This window comes from Thamnophis elegans, chromosome 10 (assembly GCF_009769535.1).
Source record: "Thamnophis elegans isolate rThaEle1 chromosome 10, rThaEle1.pri, whole genome shotgun sequence".
Taxonomy (NCBI): Eukaryota; Metazoa; Chordata; class Lepidosauria; order Squamata; family Colubridae; genus Thamnophis; species Thamnophis elegans.
In genome coordinates, this window is record NC_045550.1 from 32,897,248 (window position 1) to 32,919,830 (window position 22,583).

General features: G+C 35.4%; 1 protein-coding gene across 1 annotated transcript in view; it reads right to left on the reverse strand.

Moving 5' to 3' along the window:
• The window catches only part of FARP2 (FERM, ARH/RhoGEF and pleckstrin domain protein 2), a 59,227-nt gene extending 41,542 nt beyond the window's left edge, over positions 1-17,685 (reverse strand). The window contains 6 exon segments of the mRNA XM_032225659.1: positions 1,269-1,311; positions 2,230-2,334; positions 8,554-8,578; positions 10,558-10,705; positions 10,708-10,786; positions 17,555-17,685. Coding sequence (XP_032081550.1) covers positions 1,269-1,311; positions 2,230-2,334; positions 8,554-8,578; positions 10,558-10,705; positions 10,708-10,756 — 370 coding nt within the window. The 5' untranslated portion in view covers positions 10,757-10,786; positions 17,555-17,685.
• Between the last annotated feature and the right edge of the window lie 4,898 nt (positions 17,686-22,583).

Consider the following 22,583-nt stretch of genomic DNA (forward strand, 5'->3'; position numbering starts at 1 on the left):
AAGATCTAATTTATTAACAGGAAGATTGTCCAGTGAACTCTAGACTCTGAAATAATCAGTGAATATCTAACTTATAGTGACAACATCTGAGATTGTACGGGAAGCCAACTGGATTTATAGACCAAAAAATGTACAAAGTGCAGATTCCTTTACTTATTTATGTTCTGTTCTTAAATCAAGCTTTCCTGGAACTGTGCAACTGATATGCAAACTCACACTAAGGCATGGCTTTTAAAAAAATATTCCAGAAACCCGCCCACAACTCTTCTGAACCGGCTTTTTCACTTCAGATCTAATTAGCTATATATCATTAGTGCACATTGCTCTTATATCTAAAAGTATTTAAATTCGCTGCTTTCTTGCTCTGCCCACAAATTAATTTACTCTTTTTACAATGCCTGATGGCCTTGTAGCCAAGTAATTGTTGCACATTTATATAACTGCTATTGCTGCCCTGAAAACTCTGGGCCCTATCTCAAACCTCTCATTTGAAAGTAATTTCATAAATATTTTCTTATTGTTTCTAACATATGAAAACAACATTATTTCCCTAAAATTGACAAAAAAGCATAAGAAAACATTCATAAATCAAAGATTCATTCTTATTTCATCATAGCCTACAACATTAAGAATTTGAGACTAAGAATTCCTATCCAATTAAAAGAATATATTTAGGATTTAGAACCAATGTTATTGGGAAATTGAGGACTTCAATTCAAACAAATAAAACAAAAGAGGATTTTGAAGCTAGCTAAAAGGACAAGTTCTGCCTTCTGCCATCTGAGAAAAATAAATCCTGGTCTATAAGTGAAAATACAATAAAATAATCAGCATTTGTATTATTGAATTTGTTAAATTGTTATTTTTGTTACAACAATTTAAAGAATAGTATAATTAACTTAATTAAGGCTAATCATTACTTTAAAACAGCTTCAGCCTTTGGGAATGGGGCAGTGGTGGGATTCACTTACCTTTGCTACCAGTTAGCAGATGTGCGCGCGCTCAATACGCTCACACATGCCACCTTCTGTGCATGCGCACTGTCTTCTTCACATGCACAGACCGTGCATTACATTGGGGCAGGTGGGCAGCCGCCACTACCGGTTCACCTGAACTGATAAGAACCGGTAGAATACCACTACTGGAATGGGGGTGGCAACATGTTTTTAAAATATACATTCCAGTATATAAGCAGCATCATTTTCTAAAAAGTGTTGTTTCAGCTAAATTCCAGAAAGAAACATTTAATTATAAATATATACACTTACTTCTTACTTGTTTTACAATAGGTTTCATCGGCTCCAACCAAATCTGAATTAAAGAAATAGACAGATAAACAGGCAAACATTATCATGCAACTAAATCAATTCTAACAATTGTAAAAATTATCTGCTTGCATCTCTCACTTAAAAACCAATTTAGCTAAACTAAATCTGGTAAATAAAAACATCTGTTAACATACTTTTCAGAAATGTAGTGAAAAAATGGGATAAGGAATTGCAATATATTCTAATTAAAGGAAAACACTCTTGGAATTAATCTCAAGAAAAATTTGTCCATTTGAATATTTTGGAGCTTGATCCAATTAACAACAGCATCTGTGGTGGGATTCAAATTTTTTTTACTACTGGTTCTGTGGGCGGAGCTTGGTGTCCATGGCAGGGAAGGATACTGTAAAATCTCCATTCCCTTCCCACTCCAGGGGAAGGTTACTACAAAATCCCCATTTCCTCCTGATCAGCTGGGACTCAAAAGGCAGAGAATAGATGGGGGCTATTTACTGGTTCTCCTAACTACTCAAAATTTTCACTACCAGAATTTTTTTCCGAAACTGGTCAGAACCTGCTGAATATTACCTCTGAACAGCATACTGAATGTAATATTGTTTAGTTGCAAAACTGAATCTATTAGTTCATTCCATGAAGCAAAACTTCAAGTTACTTTACATGTTGCTTATTGAGTTATGTGAACCAAGATCTGTAAACCAAGTTGAAAAAATAAATGAAATACAAAACAACACAGTAGCTATATTTTTTGTAGATGGACTTCTTGGTGAAGGATCCTCTGTTGAGGATTATGGAATTTGCAGTATTTTTCAGAGTATAAGACACACCCTTTTCCCTCAAAAAAGAGGCTGAAAATCTGGGTGTGTTTTTCACTACAGACTTTTCTAAGCAAACAAACAAAATCAAAGAATGAAAATAATGGGGGGAAAAACATGCTACATACCCAACATGATTGCATGTTTTGGAACTCAATTCCAAAATAGTCAGATTCAATCAAATTCAGACGATTAAATATATCTGTCAGTAGTTTCTGGCCACAACATTTTGACTGGAAAAATAAAAAAATATAATTAAGTTTTATGATACTCAAGGTGGATTAAATGTTAAAAAATGCTAATGTTAATTTCAAGGGTCTGTATTAAAAAAAATCAAAGTTTTAAACTGTTCAAATCAAGAAAAATATGCTATATATGTATATAGCAGTACAGCAGTGATGTGCAGTCAGGGAGGCAGGGGAGGCAGATCCTCACCACTGTCATCATGAAAAGAAAAAGAAATCTAAAAGGAAAAAGGCAAGAGCTGAGGTCAGGCTGAGCTAGTTGCTGCCAGAGTCAACATGGATGACTCTGCTTAGTGCTTAACTGTTTAAAAAAGCTTCTAAAAAAGCGCCCTCTACAGGAGGAGACAGGAGAACCACGTGTTTCATCTAGTCTGATTTTAGGCGTTTTATGATCACTCGAGCAGAGTTAAGCAAGGGTTAAAAGCCGAAAAATTCCTGACGTCGATGAGGCACGTGGTTCTCCTGCGTTCTCCTGTAGAGAGCGCTTTTATAGAGAATATTTTAAACAGTTAAGCAGAGTCATCCACGGTGACTCTGGCAGCAACTAGCTCAGTCTGATCTCAGCTCTTGCATTTTTCCTTTTACATTTTTTTTCTTTTCATGATGACAGGCAAGAGCAGAGTTGAAATCCATTCTGAAACAGCTGGAAAAGTACATGGGTCGGAGGGAGGGGGAGGAATTAAAACGTCATCTTCCTGGTGCGGGGCTTTGGGCAAAGACTGGAGGGAAGTGCTCTCCCTCCCCAAGTGTAGTTTGATTTCAGGCAGAGCCATGTTGTCTTTTTAAACCTGTAATCAGCGAAGCTGGGCTGGATCCTTCGGGGCTGGGGGAAAGTGTGTGTGCTCCAGTATGGCTCTTTGACTGGCTTCCTGCCTCCTCCTGTGGTCTCCCTGACTCCCTCCAATCCAACTTTGTGTGGTGTGTTGTGTGTGTGTGAGAGGGGTGGAGGGAGGGAGAGAGGGAGGAAGGAGAGGAAGGAGAAGAAAAAGAAAGAAGGAAACTTATTTTGCAAAGGAGAAAAACAAATGCTGTCGCTTTAAATCGGACTGAACATGCCTGGCTGTGGAATTCTGGGAGTTGAAGTCCACAAGTATAAAAAAATTGTGTCAGTGCCTCACCAGCCATAAACCTCATCGCACGTCACTGCAGTACAGTGTGTAAGTTTTTTTGTACTATTACCATTTTCATGTTGCATACATAACAACAAAATTCTATAGCACTTTATTTCTTTCCTTTTCAAAATATATCTTAATATATACATAATAAACATCCTATATATACAGTATATTTCAACAGATCATCTGGTTTTAAGAAATCATCTAATATATACATAATCAAAGTTACTTTAAATTAAACTTTAGATTTTAAGTACACCGGAAGGAAATTAAAATTATATAACAATAGATGCATGATCTTTCTTATAATCTGACAGCTTTTAGCATTCTTTATTTACCATTGTTCATAAAGGTGGAGGGACTTGTACTGATATTGAATTGGATTAGCAAAAATGCCCCAATGAGGAGTTACCCCTCAAGACTGTCATATTGTGAAGACTGTCTGACAGTCTTCACAACTACATTTGGCCAAATTTCCGTTTGATTTACAGCAGTTCATTTAGTGACTGTTCGAAGTTACAATGGCACTGGAAAAAGTGATTTATGACCGTTTTTCACACAACCTTTGCAGCATCCTCATGGTCATGTCATCAAAATTCAGATGCTTAGCAACTGACCCGGTATTTATGACAGTTACAGTGTCCTGAGTTCTTGTGATCACTTTTTGCTACCTTCTGAGCAGCAAAATCAATGGGAAAGCCAAGTTCACTGAACAACTGCGTTACTAATGGTGTTAACAACTGCAATGATTCACTTAACACCTGTGGCAAGAAAGATAATAAAATAGGGCAAAACTCACTAACAAATGACTTGCTTAGCAACAGAAATTCTGGGCTCAATTGTGATCCTAAGTCAAGGACTATCTGTATTAAAAGCTGCCATAAACCTTGCAACCTTTAAAAATTCCCAAATTTTAATCTGTCACATAGATTTCTCCCTATTTAGAGTAGATTTGTGGTAAAATTTCAGCTCTGTCCACTAAAGCAAACATGGCAGCTAATACGATTAACACAGGCTACTCCATCTTTAGTGGGTAAATTAGGGATTAAGTTCACAACCTAGGACTCCAAAACTGAGTTTAGAAAGAACTCAAAAACATATAAAATGTGTTAATATATGTTTACATTTTTATCATTTTTTTACATTTTATTGTTGTAAGCTGCTCCCAGTAGCGTGAAGAGATGGACAGCAAATAAATTTTAACAAATAATAACAAATAATATAAAGCCAAGAAAGTTATGCCATATGTTCACAGCTCCTGGAACGAGGAAAAGTCTTACTACCATACACATTGTTGTCAGCTGAATCTTCTGAACTATCCTTAAGAGATTTTCCTAAGAAATTCTCTGATCATTAATCACTTTACCCAGGGAACCCCCATCTACAGACAGTCCTCAATTTACAATCACAATTGAGCCCAAATTTCCATTGCTAAGCATGCAGTTTGCCCAATTTTATGAATTTTCATGCCACAGTTGTTAAATTAATCACTGTAGCTGTTAAATTAGTAATAGGATTGTTAAGTGACAACTTTGCTTGTTAGAAGGTCGCAAAAGGTGATCATATAACCCTGGGACACCACAGCCGTCATAATACATGCCAATCGCCCAAGCATCCAAATTTTGATCATGTGATTATGGCAGGATGTTACAGTGGTCATAAGAGTAAAAGACAGTCATAAGTCACTTTTTTCAGTGTTGTTGTAACTTCAAACAGTCCACTAAAGGAATAGTTATAAATTGAGGACTACCTGTAAATTATCTGTGTTACTAATAAATATCCCTAATAATTCATGCAATGGATTTATACCTGCTTAGAAAACCGGAATGTACTTTATACTCTCAGCTTAAAATTTTATGCGTTTTCAAGAAACATATCATAAACTGAAAGTTTCATACATTAGTCTCACATAGTTGCAATCTTGACGACAACACTGCAAGTCCATAAGTCTTTAAAGTTTATAAAGTTGCAATAGAACTTTCCCATTTGAAAAGAAGATTTGTAGTTCAGAGATGAACTTGATGCTCTCTGAACTTGATCGTTTTCTTGCAGATGTTTCATTACTAAATCAAATAACATCATCAATTCCAATCCACCCAATGAGATTATCTAGTCTGGTATTGAAATGTCTGGAAAAAAACAACTGAATTCAGATTGCACAAAGGACCCAACAATTTCCTATTGTGAAATATTTTTCAATTTTTTTATTGCCGAGTACAGTTTAGATTTACAACATAGCTACAGTGCTGCATATAAAATCCTGCAACCTTAATTTTAACAAAGAAAAGAGTAACTAGAAAAACTAGATCTATTTGAACTTCATGTTGCCCAGAAAAACTGGAAATGCTAGTTTTCTAGGGTAGGTCATATTTTACCTACCTTACGTAATTTTTTAATTAGAAACATCACCATTAGGGCTTTGTACACTCTCAAAATCTGATTCCTTACATATCAAAGCACCATGTCCACTTAAAAGTCTGATATGACCTCTTTAAGAGCTTGTTGTCTAAACATGCATGTTCATACAGAAAGTATTTTCCACCAGTATGCTATTGAAGCAAAAGTGCATTGCCAAAGCACTTCAGAAGCAATCCTGTTAAATCACTATTTGTACATGTGCATCAGTGGTGGGTTCTGGATCCCATCGCAACTGGTACGCTGTGATGGGGCCCGGGCGTTCACCACGTGCACGTGCGCTGCGCATGCATGCACATCCACCACCTGTGATGCTCCAGCTGCTTGGTGTGAGCGTTGCACAGGTGCTGTACGCTACATGTGCATGTGCAAATGGCTCCGGTTGGGTCAAATACAGCTCAGGAACGCTTCTGCGAAGCACCATACTGCAGGCACCGGTACGCCTGTACCAGAGTGTACTGCTCGCAACCCCACCACTGATGTACATGTATACCCAGAAGATGTGAGAGTTCCTCAAAGTAGCCAAGTGGGCCTTTAAAAGGATGTGATGCTTGACAGTTCAAACAATGATTCAAAGATATGCATTGAATTAGTCTTGCATCTATCTAGGTATGCAAATAGTTTTACATAGCCTTAGTATTACCATTAGTTAATGTAAGGATTAAGGATTATAAAATGGATTGTAACCAAAGTGCAGAATATTCCATGATCTACACACAAAGGACCCAGTTTTTGGCTAACAAAAGATTTTAGATTCGGGTATAAATTAGCTAAATTAAAACCTGACTTAAGCCACTGCCTATTTGCTGTGTAATGTTTGCTCCGATTTATCAAACTAAAGCTGTCTATAGCTCAATTTCTTTATATAACTAACAGTTGTTCTATAAAATCTATCAAACCTCTCCCAATAGCTTAGTTTTACTTTATCTTCTCTATATGACTTGTTTTAGTATCCTTTTATTTCAACTGGTATAATTCTCAAGTAACTTTCTTCCCTTATTTTGAACGTCTTCTGAGATAGGCAAAATGGCAATCTCTTCTATACCCAAAACATATTATATAATGAGAAGACTTTGAAAGAAATACTTCCATAATTAACAGAAAATATTTGAAGAAATAACACGATAGGATTTACAGTAATCAACATTTAATTAACATTTCTCTTTTTTAACATGTACAAGACCATTTTGTGTTCCGGAATATAATCCAAATCTCTATGGTTGCTAACTTCTTACTCTCTTAATACAATAGTATATACTCTAATGTTCACAAACAAAAAATCCATCTGACTGTGTTGCATTATGTAATTCAATTCTGAAGTTCCAGGGACTAACATTTCTCCTTTTAGCAATGGGAAATACACAGTTTAATCAATTGCACAAAGACTTGGCCAGGGTTCTAAAATTAAGTAGCAAACATGTTCATTAACCAAGCAAAAATACAAGGAGACTCCTCGTCTCAAACACTCTTTTCCTGCTGCATGAACTAAGAACTATACTGGTAGTCCTTGATTTACAAATCAATTGTGGTCATAGATCAAAGACTATCAGTATATAGGAACTTAAGAATCCAATGTCATATGGAATAATGATATGGTCTGGGGGCCCAGCTGTGTAACACAAAACTAAACAGAATCTGAAAGATAAGTGCAAATTCTGGACTGAATATGGTAACGTTTTAGATTCAGCATAACACACACACACAGAGAAATCAAGATAAGCTGTAAAACATTCTAAATACTCTAATTTGACCACATAGAAAGAACTAGCATGTATTTATGATGATCGAAGTGTCCTGTGGTCATGTGATTCAGCTTTGCAACCTTCTAACAAGCAAAGTCAATGAGGAATCTAGATTCATTTAACAAACATGTTACTAACTTAACAACTTCAGGGATTCACTAATGATTGCTGTATAAAGGTCATAAAATGGGGCAAAAGTCATCTAACAACAGTCTTGCTTAGCAATAGCAATTTTGGGCTCAATTGTGGTCGTACATCGAGGACTCCCTGGTCATAAATATATGTAGCATCACATTTTTAAGCAGTTCTTTATCTTACTAAAGATTATTTTATTAAAGTTGTTCATACAGGTAGTCCTCATTTCGCAACTTGGACAATAACCATTAACTGTTAAAATACAGTAGTGAAAAAAATTAATTTTGCAACAATATCCACATTTACAACCTTCACAGCATCTGTTACATGTTACCATTATTGTCAATCAGTTTTTATATTTCTGTTCCTGTTTGTTTTTTGTTTTTGTCTGATACACCCTCCTCCCTTTTATAGTGTATGCAGACATTACCCTAAACAAGCTACTCTTCTTGAGCTGCTTTTCTCTACAAGGCATCCATAAAAAGTGTTAACTGGGAGTTAACAAGCTCAGTTCTGTGACCTTAATTAGTTAATTAGAACCCTCTAGCCTGCTGATACTGACAAAATCATACTAGGCAAACAGCAAGTGTTTCTATTTCTATCTGTATCCTCATTGCATGCCTGCTATTCTCTTATAATCCCTTCTTCTCCAATGAATGTAAATACAAACATTAATTCTCTTATGCTAATTATCCCAGCATGGATGGAACCTTACCATAGGATGCGGGACATGGAAAGAAAAGTGCTAGGAATTTTTAAACCAGCTTTCTTATGAGTCATGTTCCCTGCATTTCGCTCACCTGGCTGTCTGGCGTTGTCTCCTTTCTAAAGCAAAGAAAAGCTGAAATAAAGCACAGTCATTGCTGTGTCATTTTCACTAGCAACCATTTTTGTTTAATGACCCAATTTGCTGTCCCAATTATAGTTGCTGAATGGAGATCACCTGTACAGTATGTCTAACAGAGTATCTATTTAAGTTGAATCCTGCATTCCCATGAGATTTCCAAGAGAAGGGTTATTGCAAGAACCTTCATGACAAAAAGGCAAATTTATTTTTAGGGCCATTGAAAGAAGGCCAGGTCATAATGAAGAGCTACCTGCAGGTGAATGAAATTGTATTCATGGTGTTAGGATAAACTGCAGGGGTTGTCTGTCTATTACTGGGAGTCAAGATTGATTTGAAGGAACAAAAAAATCTTTTCTTACTAGAGGAAAAAAAACAATATGGAGATTTAATTCAATTTAGTACTTTAGGAAAGTAAATAAAATAATAATATTAATGCACTTTAAAAGAAGTTTTTCGATGCTTGTACTAAGATCTTCCATCTTCCAGGGACACCTAGACTGATCTGGGGTAAATAGGACAAGTAAGTACAACAGCCAAAAACTGAAGAGGTACTCTACAGTCAAAATGCTACCAGTAATCCAAAAATAATTTTATGTCACTATCCCTGAACTTCATAACAAAAAGGGTCAATATAAGACCTTCAAATTTCAACACTCTCAATTCTCAACAGAACTAGAAAATCAGTATCACTAAAATTAGTGTGTTACTCTTATCAAGAACAACGCATCCCACCTCTTGAATGATGCATTCTTTGAACCCCAATTCCTGTTTTGATTTCACTATACTGAATGAGAGGTAAACTGTTGTTCTTAAAAACTTCTTCAAAGGAAACTCAGGCCATTAAGAAATAACAGGTTTTACCATATTTCAGACCAAATAACAGGGACAACACAAACCTAAATTGCTTTTGCAGAAACAGCCTGTAAATCCTCGGCCAGAATACTAACTCTCTTTTGAGGGCAGATAAAAATAAGTTTCAGGCAGTTTATTTGCCAAATTTAGAATATTCAGTGTCATGACAAACATCTGGCAATAATTCTTTCTGGAATTTAGTCTTTTTTGTGACTGGCAACAAGATGCAGACTATGCTAAACAGTATTCAATCTATTGAAGAACACTAGTCTAATAGGATTTGAAAGCATTAATTCTGCCACGCCCCAAATTCTAAAGCTGATACACTTTCCCAAGAAATAAATTTTGTTTTTATGAAGAAAATATCCCCCCAAAGAATCAAAATATAAATGTGTCCGTGTGCTGGTAGAAAAAAGAAAAATATAACAATTGTTGCATATGTTTATGCACAAAACATTATTATTTAAAGACAGCTGGCTTTAAGAATATGATTTGTTTTTTATGATAATTAAGAAAAATGGCTATACATATCTTACTGAGTTGGGAAGAACAATCTACTTCATACAAATGTATGGGGTTGGACTAGATGACCTTCACGTTTTCTAGCTCTATGATTCTATGAAATTGCCATTCTGGAGACAATGTGAACAATGCTTTCTCTGATAATGCTAAAAATGTCAATAAACTGATCTATAGTGACTATCGGCAATGTTTTTTTTAGCCATACAACAGCCAAACAAAATGACAACATTATACAATTATGAAATACATTTGGAAGCTTCTAGTAAGTCGTTCACTAAAGATAAAACCAGTGCTTGTATGGTTGCAAATCAATGGAAACCTTCATTAGACTTGTTATATTTTTAAGAATGTCATATAATAGTGTAGTACTTTTTAGGATAGAGGAATTAACTACATCCCTAAGCATGTATACATACATATACACCTTAATAAAGCATTCATTCCCATTTAATTCAGTGTTAAAATGCTTTTAAATATGTAATCATGAGTCTAGATTCAAACAACACATTCTCACTCAAATGAATCCATTTTCCAAAGAGCAAGTTTAAACATTTGGGACCAAAACACCTTGCTGAAATCTTACCTCAATATCAACTTACTCTGAGTGTTATCCAAAGCTTGACTTGATTTGTATAGATCTTTCAAAGTTCTAGGAGATGTTGAGACCATGGCAGAAGAAATATTCTGTCCTGGTTCCAGAGTACTCACTCCAGAATTTTTCTGCAGTCCCAACGAGATCCTGGAGTTTGCAATACTCTGTACGTGCCTTCTATTTCTCCCATTGGTTCACATCCGGCAATAATCCAAATAATCTAAAGTGAACACAGGAATTACTTTCAAGTTTCTAAGGCTACTTTTGTACTATTTTAAAGGCTTTAAAAGCAAACTTTGCTTTATAATAAAGTTGTGTGTATTACTATCTCAAAATGATAGGAAGCTAAAATTGTCAGCTTGTGTAATAAGAAGGACAACTTTTGGAAGAAATAAACAAGGTTAAACAATGAGATTCACAAATTACCAGTTCTGCAATTCATCTTGCACATTTAGTAGTCAAACCAATGTATATTCTATAATAAACCTGTGCATCATTCATCTAGTTGAAAGTTTGCAACAATGTACTGTAATATATTTGAGCTATTAAAATGAAATGCCATTCACATTCAGGATACAGTGTGCTCACCAAGTTTCAACATCAGCTACAAGCCCCAGGCATATTATAAGAGACCAGAGAGGAAATACAATGTTTTTATTTCATAATACTGAATCAAAGATTGGAGGTTTAATTTCATTTCCAAATGTAGATGGAGCATATATTCAAACATGGATTGGATGGCCAATAAATACTGTTAAATATAAATAAATATACAATTGGAGTCTTCTATACATTGTTGCAAGAAGATGTATTCAGAGCATAATACAACTAACCAAATAGCACTATTTCAATTTCAAGAAAGATAAACTGGGGTATATTTTGGTTCAGAGGATATGTAGTTCATACCAGTAAAGTTTTACTCTCTAACACACATGCACACATAGTTTCCCGCCTTATATGCTTCTTAATATTGCATTTATATGCATATTTATATGATTTTAAAAAAATGCCTCAATATCCAATTGCATAAAACTTTGGCATTACTGCAAAATAACTGTTCCTAAAAGATGTTTTACAATTCTTAAAATAAAAACTGATACAGTATGTAAATTTATATTCATGTCTTTAGTAATAGCCATTACATAGGGAACAAATTGTTCTTTAAAAAATCAAAATCACTACTAATGTTTTAGTTCAGTTAAATAATTCAGCTCAATCAAAATAGTACAAGCACAGACAATAATCTCATAACCTTTCCATTTATAGCCCACTGAATGTCTGAACCTTTGCCCATAGTTGTCTGTGGCATTAAAAAGGGAAAGGAATCTTGGCAGCCTCACTGGATAAAATAAGTCACTGGGAAGCTTTCTCCAGTCTGGGCAATACATCCTTCAGATGTATTGGCAATTCTCATAATCCTTAGCCAATGGCTCCATATGAATTCTGTCCACAGAACACACAATACATGTCAATCATTAATTTAAAATATCTTTGAGGCTATGATTTTAATTACTAATGTCTTACTTTTTATATTAGTGCCATGCCTAAAATTACGGTACCATTTGTATTTTAAGCTTGAAGTCTACATTCATTTTCAAGGAAAGATGTAGAATAGATTGCAATGCACTATTGAAGCAAAGCTACTTGAGCACATTTAGCAGTCAATGCAGGGACCAGTTTTGACCTTTAAAGCCTTACATGACATGGAGCCAGTTTATCTGAGAGACTGTGTCTTCAAGATTACCTCTACCCATCCAATCAGGTTCAACAGGAGATGTGTACTGCAAGTCCTGTCTCCAAAAGAATTTTATCTGACAAGACCTAGGAAGGGGGTCATTCCTGCCACAACGCCTACTCTTTAGAACATAATCTCCTCAGAGGTAAAGTTAGGCCCAACCCTCGTGGCCTTCTGGAAAACATGTTTTTTCCAGAAAGTCTGGGAATCCTCTAATATCAGGGGCCCCCACAAGCTGGCTGTATTGTATGTACTGTGATATTTTCTTTGTTATGGTCTTGTCTTATCCATGATTATTGTTTTAATTATTTTTAATTAGTTTTGTAGTATTTTTTAAAATAGATATTACTGTACACTGCCCAGCATCACTTTGTGAGGGATAGACAGCCATATAAATTCGAGATAAATAAATGAATAAATGAATTTGCTAAAGGGAAATCTGAGCTCAAATAGCTTTCTCACTATAATAAAAGGTTGTCCTTTTTTAAGAGCACCAAACAGCTGCTAATTGTTCATCCATATTATCCATCTTCTGAATGATAGTTTATTGACAGTAAATATTAATATCTGAATTATATTTTGAAAGCAATTTCTCCCATCATGATTCTGTAAAAAGGTAATAAAAAGTAAGAACTTTGCTTTGATTAAATCCTAGTAGTCAAGAGATGTACTTTGTAGAACAGTCCAATTCTGGTTATTTCTAAAAATAATAATATGTTTGGAAAATAAAAAAGGAACTTGGATCTTCATTTAATCTATGTATGCTATTATACACCTGTAACTCTGCTACTACTACTTTGCCAGCTAAGGGGTCAATCAAGGTCAAGAAATGCTGAATGATAACATGCACCCACTCCATTCCATTGGGTAAAGGCTAAAACTAGCTGGGATCCAGCAATGGCCAAGTTAGATAGAATCATTATATAAACACTTAGCAAATGTTTCTGACTCTCAACTTGAGGAAAAAAACAGGGCAAAGTCCATTGATTTAGAAAGGCAGGAAGAAAAGGCTAAGATTTAAACCCCAGAGCAAACATACAGGGCTGAATTTCTATTTTCTGCAATAGATTGGTCTATGTATGTGACATTTCTTGCTGCAATAAATCAGCCTTTTTGGCCATGTTGAGATTTTAAAATTTCTACCACAAACAACTTTCTTTATACATGGTTTAGTATTTGAAGAGTCAGGATTTATTACTTGGCTTGTGAAGTCTGATCCAGAATAGCATCATCCTTCCACTATGCCTTTTTGCTTCAATGGTTTAACACCAATCAAGACATGCTTTTGTTTCTTCTGCCTAATAATTCAACAATTGTAGTCTTCCAACCCCACCAACCTGACATTTACCCAAGTATTCTGCTTGGACAATACTATCTATTGAGATAACCAAACAGAAGTGACTCAAAAGTGCTTTTTCAAAAAAAAGTCCAGTTGCCTTTTGAAAAAAAAACACCTTTGAGACAACTATGACTAGGTGTCAAACTTGCAGCTTATGGGCCGGATGCGTCACACGCTGGCCACACCCACGCCCGATTTAGCGAAGGGGAAAAATTGTGATACGTTATGAGATGCTGCTATGACAACATGAGATTGACACCTCTGACCTGAAAGACTGAGGATCTCCATAGACAAACAGAAACGAGATCCTCAAATCTCTGTCCATCTCTTGCTCAACTTTTCCAAAGAAAAAAATAATTATAACAGAAAGCCACCTCATCAGTGGAAAACTCCTAAAGGCAAGAGGTACATTTCTGGTTTTCCTAGATAAAGTTACAGCTGTAGCCTACTTCAAAAGGCCAAGCCTCTTCCTTGGAGGACTAAGAAACACTGCTAGGATACAATGCAAAGGTATGTTACAGCAGCAAGATTCCTCTCAAAGAAGGATAGGGAAGAGGATCTGCAATGATGAAGTCATTCTATTTTGAGAACTTTTGTACTATTTTGTGGCCTGAATCCAGGCTACTTCTGCTGGCCAGCTATTTTTTAGGCAAGTCCAATGAGACTCTTGAGAAAGGTAATCTTTCATTTGAACCTTCCCTTGTGTCTCCAAGGAGGATTTCTGTCTCCAAAATAGAGCCTTTCCCCTCTCTCAACTAAAGGATACATGATCTTGCATTTTTCTACAAACCACCCCCCCTTAAAGCAGAGAAAAACTTTCAATGAGAATACATCTTTTCAACTTCTATGCTCTAATTTTGTTCTGTTCCTCTTCCAATTCTGTCTTGAGCCAATCTTGTCAAGCAAACCCTGCTCTTCCTGATGGTTTTATGCAGACTAAAACTGAAATACCAATTAGTACAGTTAAGAGTTATTTGCAGGCTTTATTTAGAATTTATTTTATTTTAGTTATTATAGCAATATTTAATCTTTTTATTGTCAGCAAATACTCTTACAGTTGGAAGAGATTGTTATATGTGTGTTATCTAGGTTCAATTCATCAAAATTATTTTTGACAATTGCTTAAAAATCTTATCCATAATATTTATATGGAGATAGACAGATAAATAAACCCACTACCCAATATTGAGTTTTATTTTAAGTGGCAGATTGAGAGTTTTAATTTAAATGGTAGTTTAAGGAAACTAATTGTAATGAAGTCACTTTCTATCACTTTTATTGGCCACCAGTGCTACAAAACATTTTGCATGAAATAGTTTAAAAGATGAACTCATAACAATTATCTGCAACTTCTAGTACATTGCTAGCCCTGCAAGAAAAATATGATTGAAGATGCCAGGGCAATAAAGTGCATTTATGTAAGATATTAAGGGGGTCTAATTGAATTGTATTTATGTTTATTAGATGGTTTCACTCAGTAAGGTTCTGAGCAGTATGCAATTAAAATACTAAATACAATGCACAACTAAAACTAGTAATGAATAAAATATGAAAGGCTGCAGCTAGCCAAACTTAAAAGTACTTTCAGGTGAAAGGGTTTTCATTTAACTTGTAGAATTAATTCCTATCCAGAGTTCCATAGCTATGCACCTCCATTAAAACATCACTGTATTATGCATTGGGTATTTATCCTGGTCTCAATGTATAGGATGGGAAATATATGAAAGTAAGCATTTATTCCATTTAGTCAGAATTGAACTATTCTATGATGAATTAAAAAGGTCAAGGTTAACACTTTGACTGCATCCCAAAATAAAAATATACAAACAATATTTGTATGACAAATAACATAAGGCTCATCAGGGAGCTGATACAATATGTGTATTCAGGGGAAATGAGGCAACATTCTGGGAATGGCACTCTTACTTGATCAAAGGTGAATACACTATGGAGTATCCATAATCTGTAAATCTTCTTCAGGAAAAAAAACATAGATGTAATAGCACTCAATTATTTCTTAGTATGTAATATTGTAACAATCTTTGTGTCTTATCTCATCTGAATGACCAGTCAAGCTTGGTCATGTGACATACATTAACCAGAATTGGAAACAAAACTATTTTTCAAGTAAGGGTTTTGTAATGTTCCGGATTTAATTATAAAAAGTTGGCTTCAGAGTGCCAATATGATGCTCATCTTCAACTTGTTCAAATAGCTACAATTTTCTCCAGAATCACATAATAGTTACAGAGGGCAGCCATTTATTTGCAGGAGAAGATGCAGTAGCTTGAAAGAGATGCAAGCAGATGCTATGTTTATGCTCCTATGCACCCCAAAGGATCTTTTCTGAATTACTTCAAAAACAGTGCAGTCTTAATGAAGTTTTTAACATTTTACTGTATTATGTTATTAAACAATGCTTTAAAAACCAGAGAAAATAAATGATAAAACAGAATATAATTTAATACCAACATGTATGAAAAATTTAGTAAAAATGATCATTGCAAATAAGAGGCAATATTTTATGCAAATTTATAATTACTAGTAACTATAAAAATCTAACACTTGAAATCAAACAAATTTATTGCTTTGATTCCCACTATTCTAAAACAGAATTGTAATACACAAACATACACACATATAGATAGTATACCAAAGGTCAGCCCCCACAGATCAATTTTAATATCTTTACTACCTTTTTTCCAGGGGAAAATGTTATTGTACTAAAAATGTACAAAGCTCGTGGAGCAAAAAAGTAAGAAAATGTTTAGAAGAAAGTGACAACCACTTTATACATTTAATTTAAACTGTTTAAGGGGGTCTACGTTTTGGTATATACAGTAAATCATTCTCTAGAAGCCAGAATTATTAGTTTCTAATTGTTTTTTATTACATTTTCCCCTTTAATTCAGTTTGACGCTACAATGTGAACCTAGAGAAAATGAACCTACAATTTAGAAAATATTTCCAGCAACTTCAATCAGTGCAAAAATTTTGCAAAAAAGACATAAACTCCTACTGTCATTTATTTAGCTATAGGTGGCATCTATTTCTAAAATATTCTCTTTGCAGCAAAATTGTAAATCATCAGCATATAAAGAAACACATATGCAAATCTTGTGAAAACACACTAGAATATAACCAAATTTCTAGCTAAAGCAAATTAGAAAAGCAGAAATGTTCAGGAACAATGTTTTGGACTTATAATTACAACGTTTAAAACATACAGGACAGAGTTCCACAAGCTTTTTAGAAGAAAAACAAAATAAAGTAGGCTGAGGTACATGATGACATGAGCCAGCTTTTAAAACGTCCTTTGTGAAGAATGATCATTGTGTTATTACAAAGTTATTTAAATACACAGCTGATTTTTCAGCAGCTAGCATGGAATCAGGATAAAGACAACCTAACTCTATAATGAAAAACAGTTTTAAGACAAACCTCTCTACAGTTAGAAGTTGTGCGGCATACTAGGGAGCAATCGCCAAGATTTAACACAGCTATCAAATCTTGGCTGCAAAAATGTAGTGAGTGCACAGATTATGGCAACCGCTGGTTCCAGGCCAGAAGTCACAGGAATCCCATATGATACCCATCTGGTAGGGGTATCGCTGCTGCTTGCTCCGCCCTGTCAAAGGGAGTGGCAGGGGCCAGAGAAACGACCGTAGTTTTGTATTTTCTAGGAAAAGATTACTAATCCACCCCAGGTTCAACCTCACGCCCCCACCTCATCATATATCCTCGGGCCACGGATCCTAGGAACCGACACGGTTGACAATAGCGAAAAGCAAAGGGGCTTCGTTTAAAAAGGCCCCCCTTTCAACACGGCTCTGAAAGGATGAACCCACCCACCCCCAGGCCCAGACCCCTTCACCAGTATGTCGTTCTGTCCTTTTCTCGAACGCGCCCCTCACCTTAAACCGCCGCCAGGAAGGACACGGACGGCCGCCACCGCTGCCACTCGGTCATTCCTTCGCTCGCTCGCTCGCGCCTTCCCTGCTTCGGCCCTTCCCCGCTTCAGAAGGCAGCGCCATCATTGCCTCCCCTTTTGCCCGATACCCGTTGCTATTGGCTGCCGCAGATTTCCGGGGCGGGGCTTTGATTCCCCCGGTTCCAAGAGCCCAGTCAGCAACCTCGAAGGAGGGCGGGGTGTGCCTGGAGTAGCACGCGGGGGTGTTCTCCCGGTTATGGGAGCAGCTCAGAAATGCGTGGCGACAAGAAACTAAGGGCGTATCCCTAGTGGCATCGGGACCTTGCAGGGTTGGGTGCGGCATGCATGGCTATTCATGAAGAATGTGTGAAACAGAAGGCAGAAGATAGGTTTCCTCAAATTAATAAGTATGGCACCCTGCGAAGTGTGATATTTTCAACTGCTTTTATTATAATAAATAGAATAAGAAAAACGTACTTATGAAAGTGTATCGTTGTGTTGCTCCTTTTCAAAATCCCCCCTCGCCCCAGCTAATGCGATGGGAAAATAGTTGTTATGCCGGTATCTTTCCTCAGAGATGGACTTAGCATGGGCCCACTAAAACAAATGAGGGGAAAGTCTGCTTTTAAAGTTCCATCTGTGCTGAACTAGAGCTCATAACATCTGCCAGCTAGGTGGCCAAATATGATGAAAAATGGAAAGCATAGGCCAGCTGTATTTAATATATCGCAAAGTTCCCCTTTAAGCAACAGAGTCAAATACAATATGATTGCAGGTTTAAGCTGCTTATTACCTTATGGTTTCATATTTTTCTGGCCCTTTGCTTTTCTAGTGAACCCCAATGATGCCACGTTTGTGCCCTAAAGAGCCAAAGCGGGGAAGTAAAGGAGGAAGGAGCCAATATACTTGGCATGTTTCCAACCAATCTTAAGGGGGGGGGATTGTAATTAGGTGGAATTTTAGAAAAAACTTTATTCCAGAAAGTAAAGTTTTCAAAAGCACATTTCATTCAGTATTATGGCATAGAAAACTATAACAATCCAATTTCATTTTAATTGTGTGGTTGGCTGTCTCATTTCCTAGAATATGATTTAAACAGTTTTATCCTGCTGTTTTCTGTACCATAAACAACCACCCAGCAAGAAAACACAGAAAACATTAAGGAAAGTCAGGAGAATGCCCCCTTATACTGGCAGCTTCTTATTACAGCAGTGATTAGATTCACGAGAAGCTCAAAACTGTTAAAATGGATTTTGGAAATCAAATTATCTAACACAATCAATTCTATGATCACTCAATGCAAGATCTACAATGTTGGATACTACTACATATTCCTGGTAGATAGCCATGGAGTTTTTGCTTAAATACTTCTATCCAAGAGGATACAACTGTCTTTTTAAACAGTGTCTTACATTATTGAATATACACTATATTGCCAAAAGTATTTGCTCACAACTGAATCTGATTATGTGAATGGGGTGAGCGAAATACTTTTGGAAATATAGTGTATCTTAAGAATTTTTCCCAAAAGTTTTCTCAAATTTGCTTCCCTGCAATTTCTACCCAATGATGCTGATGTTGCCACATGAAGCAACACAAGAAAAACCTGCTCAATCTTTTGCATATTATCTTTTCAGGTGTTGCTGAAGATTGCTATTATTTGTTTCCTTCACCTTTTCTTCCTTGGGCAAATATATTCAGCTGTTTCAACTTTTTTCATTAGATTTAATTTCCAGCCTCCCTATACTTCAATATATACTACCCTATTCTTGTTATAATATGCCTAAGTGCTCAATTGTTTATATCTGGAGACATAAAAGTATATCTCATGATTGCAGGTGTAACTGGAAAATGAATGTAATGTATGTAATAATATGTAATATTTTAGTACGCAATAGCAAGAAAAATACTCCAGTCATGTTAGAGCCTTTGATTATCATTGTTTTGTAATAGCACGCAAGTACATTTGTGGATTTTGTTTCATTTCTTATATCTTTCACTTGTAATTGTAGTTTTTTCTCTGGCAGATCAAAGCAATTAATGTTTAAAAGTAGTATAAAAATTAAATATAAATTAAAAATAATTACAATTATCTAATGATTAAAAAGAGGTGCCCTCACAGATTTCTAATACAGAAGACTGCAATTCTTAAAGAAGCACATTGTGCACTTGAGAGAAACACAGATGACCTTCTACATGCTAGAAAGATGATATTGGATAGCGTTCCTTCAAAAAGACATCTTCCAGTAGACTCAATAACTATATAGTTTTATAATGGGAGAGGTGGCCTCCTAAGCATTTAGGAGTAAGCGATTTAGGGCTTTAAAAATCAATACCAATACCTTATTCCTGGCAAGCAAGTGACAACTAGTGCACAATCTTATCCACAAGTAATTGTTTGCCAGGTACTCTGCTTGGTTTTAAATTTTTAGCAATCATAGAAAGTATTTTAATGCAGTGGAGGATACGTATGCATTGTGGAAGAGATATTGCAAATAAAATGAAGCAATTATATTATTGTTAACTTGCTTGAAAAAATATTATTAGCATCCAATCCAAGCATGCAGTTATAATTCAAGGAAAAATAAAGAATTTTTACTTATGGATTTAAGTTTAAACCAGAAAAACATTAAATATTTATAGTTTCTACATAACACATTCTACATAACACATCAAATATATTGGCAATTTCAAAGAATTTATATTACTAGAAGTACATATGATCAAACAACACATTAATTTACAGTTTAATGATGGATGTTTCATTTTCATTGTTGAACATTCAATAAAAAATAAATTATTACTAAACAGACATCGTTTCAGGTGGCTTGGGCTTCAGGTCTGAACTCATCATATTTAGCCCATGGCGCTGGGGTATTCTTATCACTGGCAATGTGTATAGCTGGGCCTTCAGTAAATGTAACAGTCCAGATGGTATCTGTTTGAAATGCTTTAAAAAATCAGATTTGATTTTTAATAAAAATCAAATCTGATACAGAATATCAATGATATGGTGGGTCAGCTCAAAAGTTCTATCCCTACTTGAATGTTTATGAAAACTCTTAAGCAGGTCCTGAGTATAGAGTAAAGGATTTTTTAAACATTAGTCTGGACAAAATTGCCAAGTAACGGACTCTAAAGCAATTGGGGAAAAATCTGCTAGCATGAGGTTGCATCCAATTACAGCCCCCATCACTGCTATAATTGTGTACATCTACCTTAATTCGTCCTTAATCACCTTAGTTATCATTTCCTTCCACTCTTCCAGAATTATAGACTACTTAAGAAACCTCAATCTTAATATAGGTAGTACTCAACTTATGACAATTGAATTCAAAATTTGTTGTTAAACAAGATAGTTGTAATAGTTTGCCTCATTTTATGACCTTCTGGCCACAGTTGTTAAAAGAATCACTAGTTAAGTTAGTAACATGTTTGTTAAGTGAATCTGATTCCCCATTGAATTTGCTTGTCAGAAAGTTGCAGGTGATGACATCACCTGGGGACACTGCAACCATCATAAATAAGAGTCAATTGCCAAGTGCCTGAATTTTGATCATGTGACTGCAATAGTGATAAGTGTGAAAATTGATCATAAGTTATTTTTTTCAATGCTGTTGTAACTTCAAATGAATTGTTAAGTCCAAAGTATAATTTTAGTCTGGTCTTTTGTGCCTCCACTAAGAACTGTGGGTTGATTTGTTCGATGATCATTTTTTAAATTTTGTTGACTCTTCATGGTTTCCTCAAAATCTCATTTTCATAGAGTTACAAAAAACTTCCCTGAATGTTTATATTTGTAGGTCCAGACATATCACAGATATCTCTTACAAGAGATTTTCTACCACGTCCTAGCCTGTGGTATTTTTTTTTACTCCTATTCCTTTACCGTTGACAGCCAACCGTATCTTGTCTCGTGTCAAGAAATGCAGGAACTAGAAAGGGATATTATTGATTTAAATTTTTAAAAGATTAAAAACTTTAATGAAAACATAAATTTATAGAGATCTAGCCCAGTACCACGCCACATTAATAGCAGGGGTATTTCTGACCAGTAAGCCTTTCTATGTGCATGTTGATCCCAAGGGGATAGCTAAAAAAATTGATAGCTGTTTGAATAGAGCCACATTTGCAGTAAATATCCTAGTTGTCTAGGAGAAACCCCCATTTTTCCATGTGGTCCTTAGTTCTAGCCAAACTAGTGCACAGTCCATTTAAACATTCTGATGGTGGGGAGGAATGAAAAGGAAAGTGCTGAGAAAATCAGGACGGTTGCACTGATAGGATGTGATATACCATGACATCAGTAATGGTGACTGAAAGAAGGAAGAAAGTAGGAAAGATGTTGAGATCAGTGGGTGCATGACCAGTGGGATATATAGTGTTTGGAGCTGCTGAGACAATTGAGAAACATATACAGGCCATTCAGAAGATGCATCAGCGACATCTTTGTTTCTGATGGAGAGACTGAAGCATCCTGGCTTTGTTCCAATTGCTCCATAAAATTTACCCAGAATCACTTCAGGTTCTTTCAACTCAGGGGAACAAAAACATTTTGGATTTTATTTCTGCTGCATTGTGAAAGATCTAAAAAAAAAGTTTAGAATTCACTGAACATGATGTATTTGTTTTAGACTGAAAATAAAATTCATTTCTGATTTGTGCATATTGCTAATACACATTAAAGTAATATTTATTGTGTTTAAATTAACATTGTAAAAATTATGTTTAAATAGTGCAGCAAATGAAATGTGAGTTAGGATTACTGGAATCAATTATGTAGGAAGATGGTAGACTCCCTTTTAATAGATGTATTCAAACAGAGACTAAGTACTTAAGTTTTAATTTCTGTAGTTATACTGGACAGGGAATTGGACTCTTATGGCCTTCGATTTCTTCCAATATTCTAATCAAGTAGCATAGGTAAACAAACAGTTTATGGAAGAAACAGAAACTGCTAACATTACCTATATTTATTTTTATTTATTTATTTATTATTAAATAAATAATAT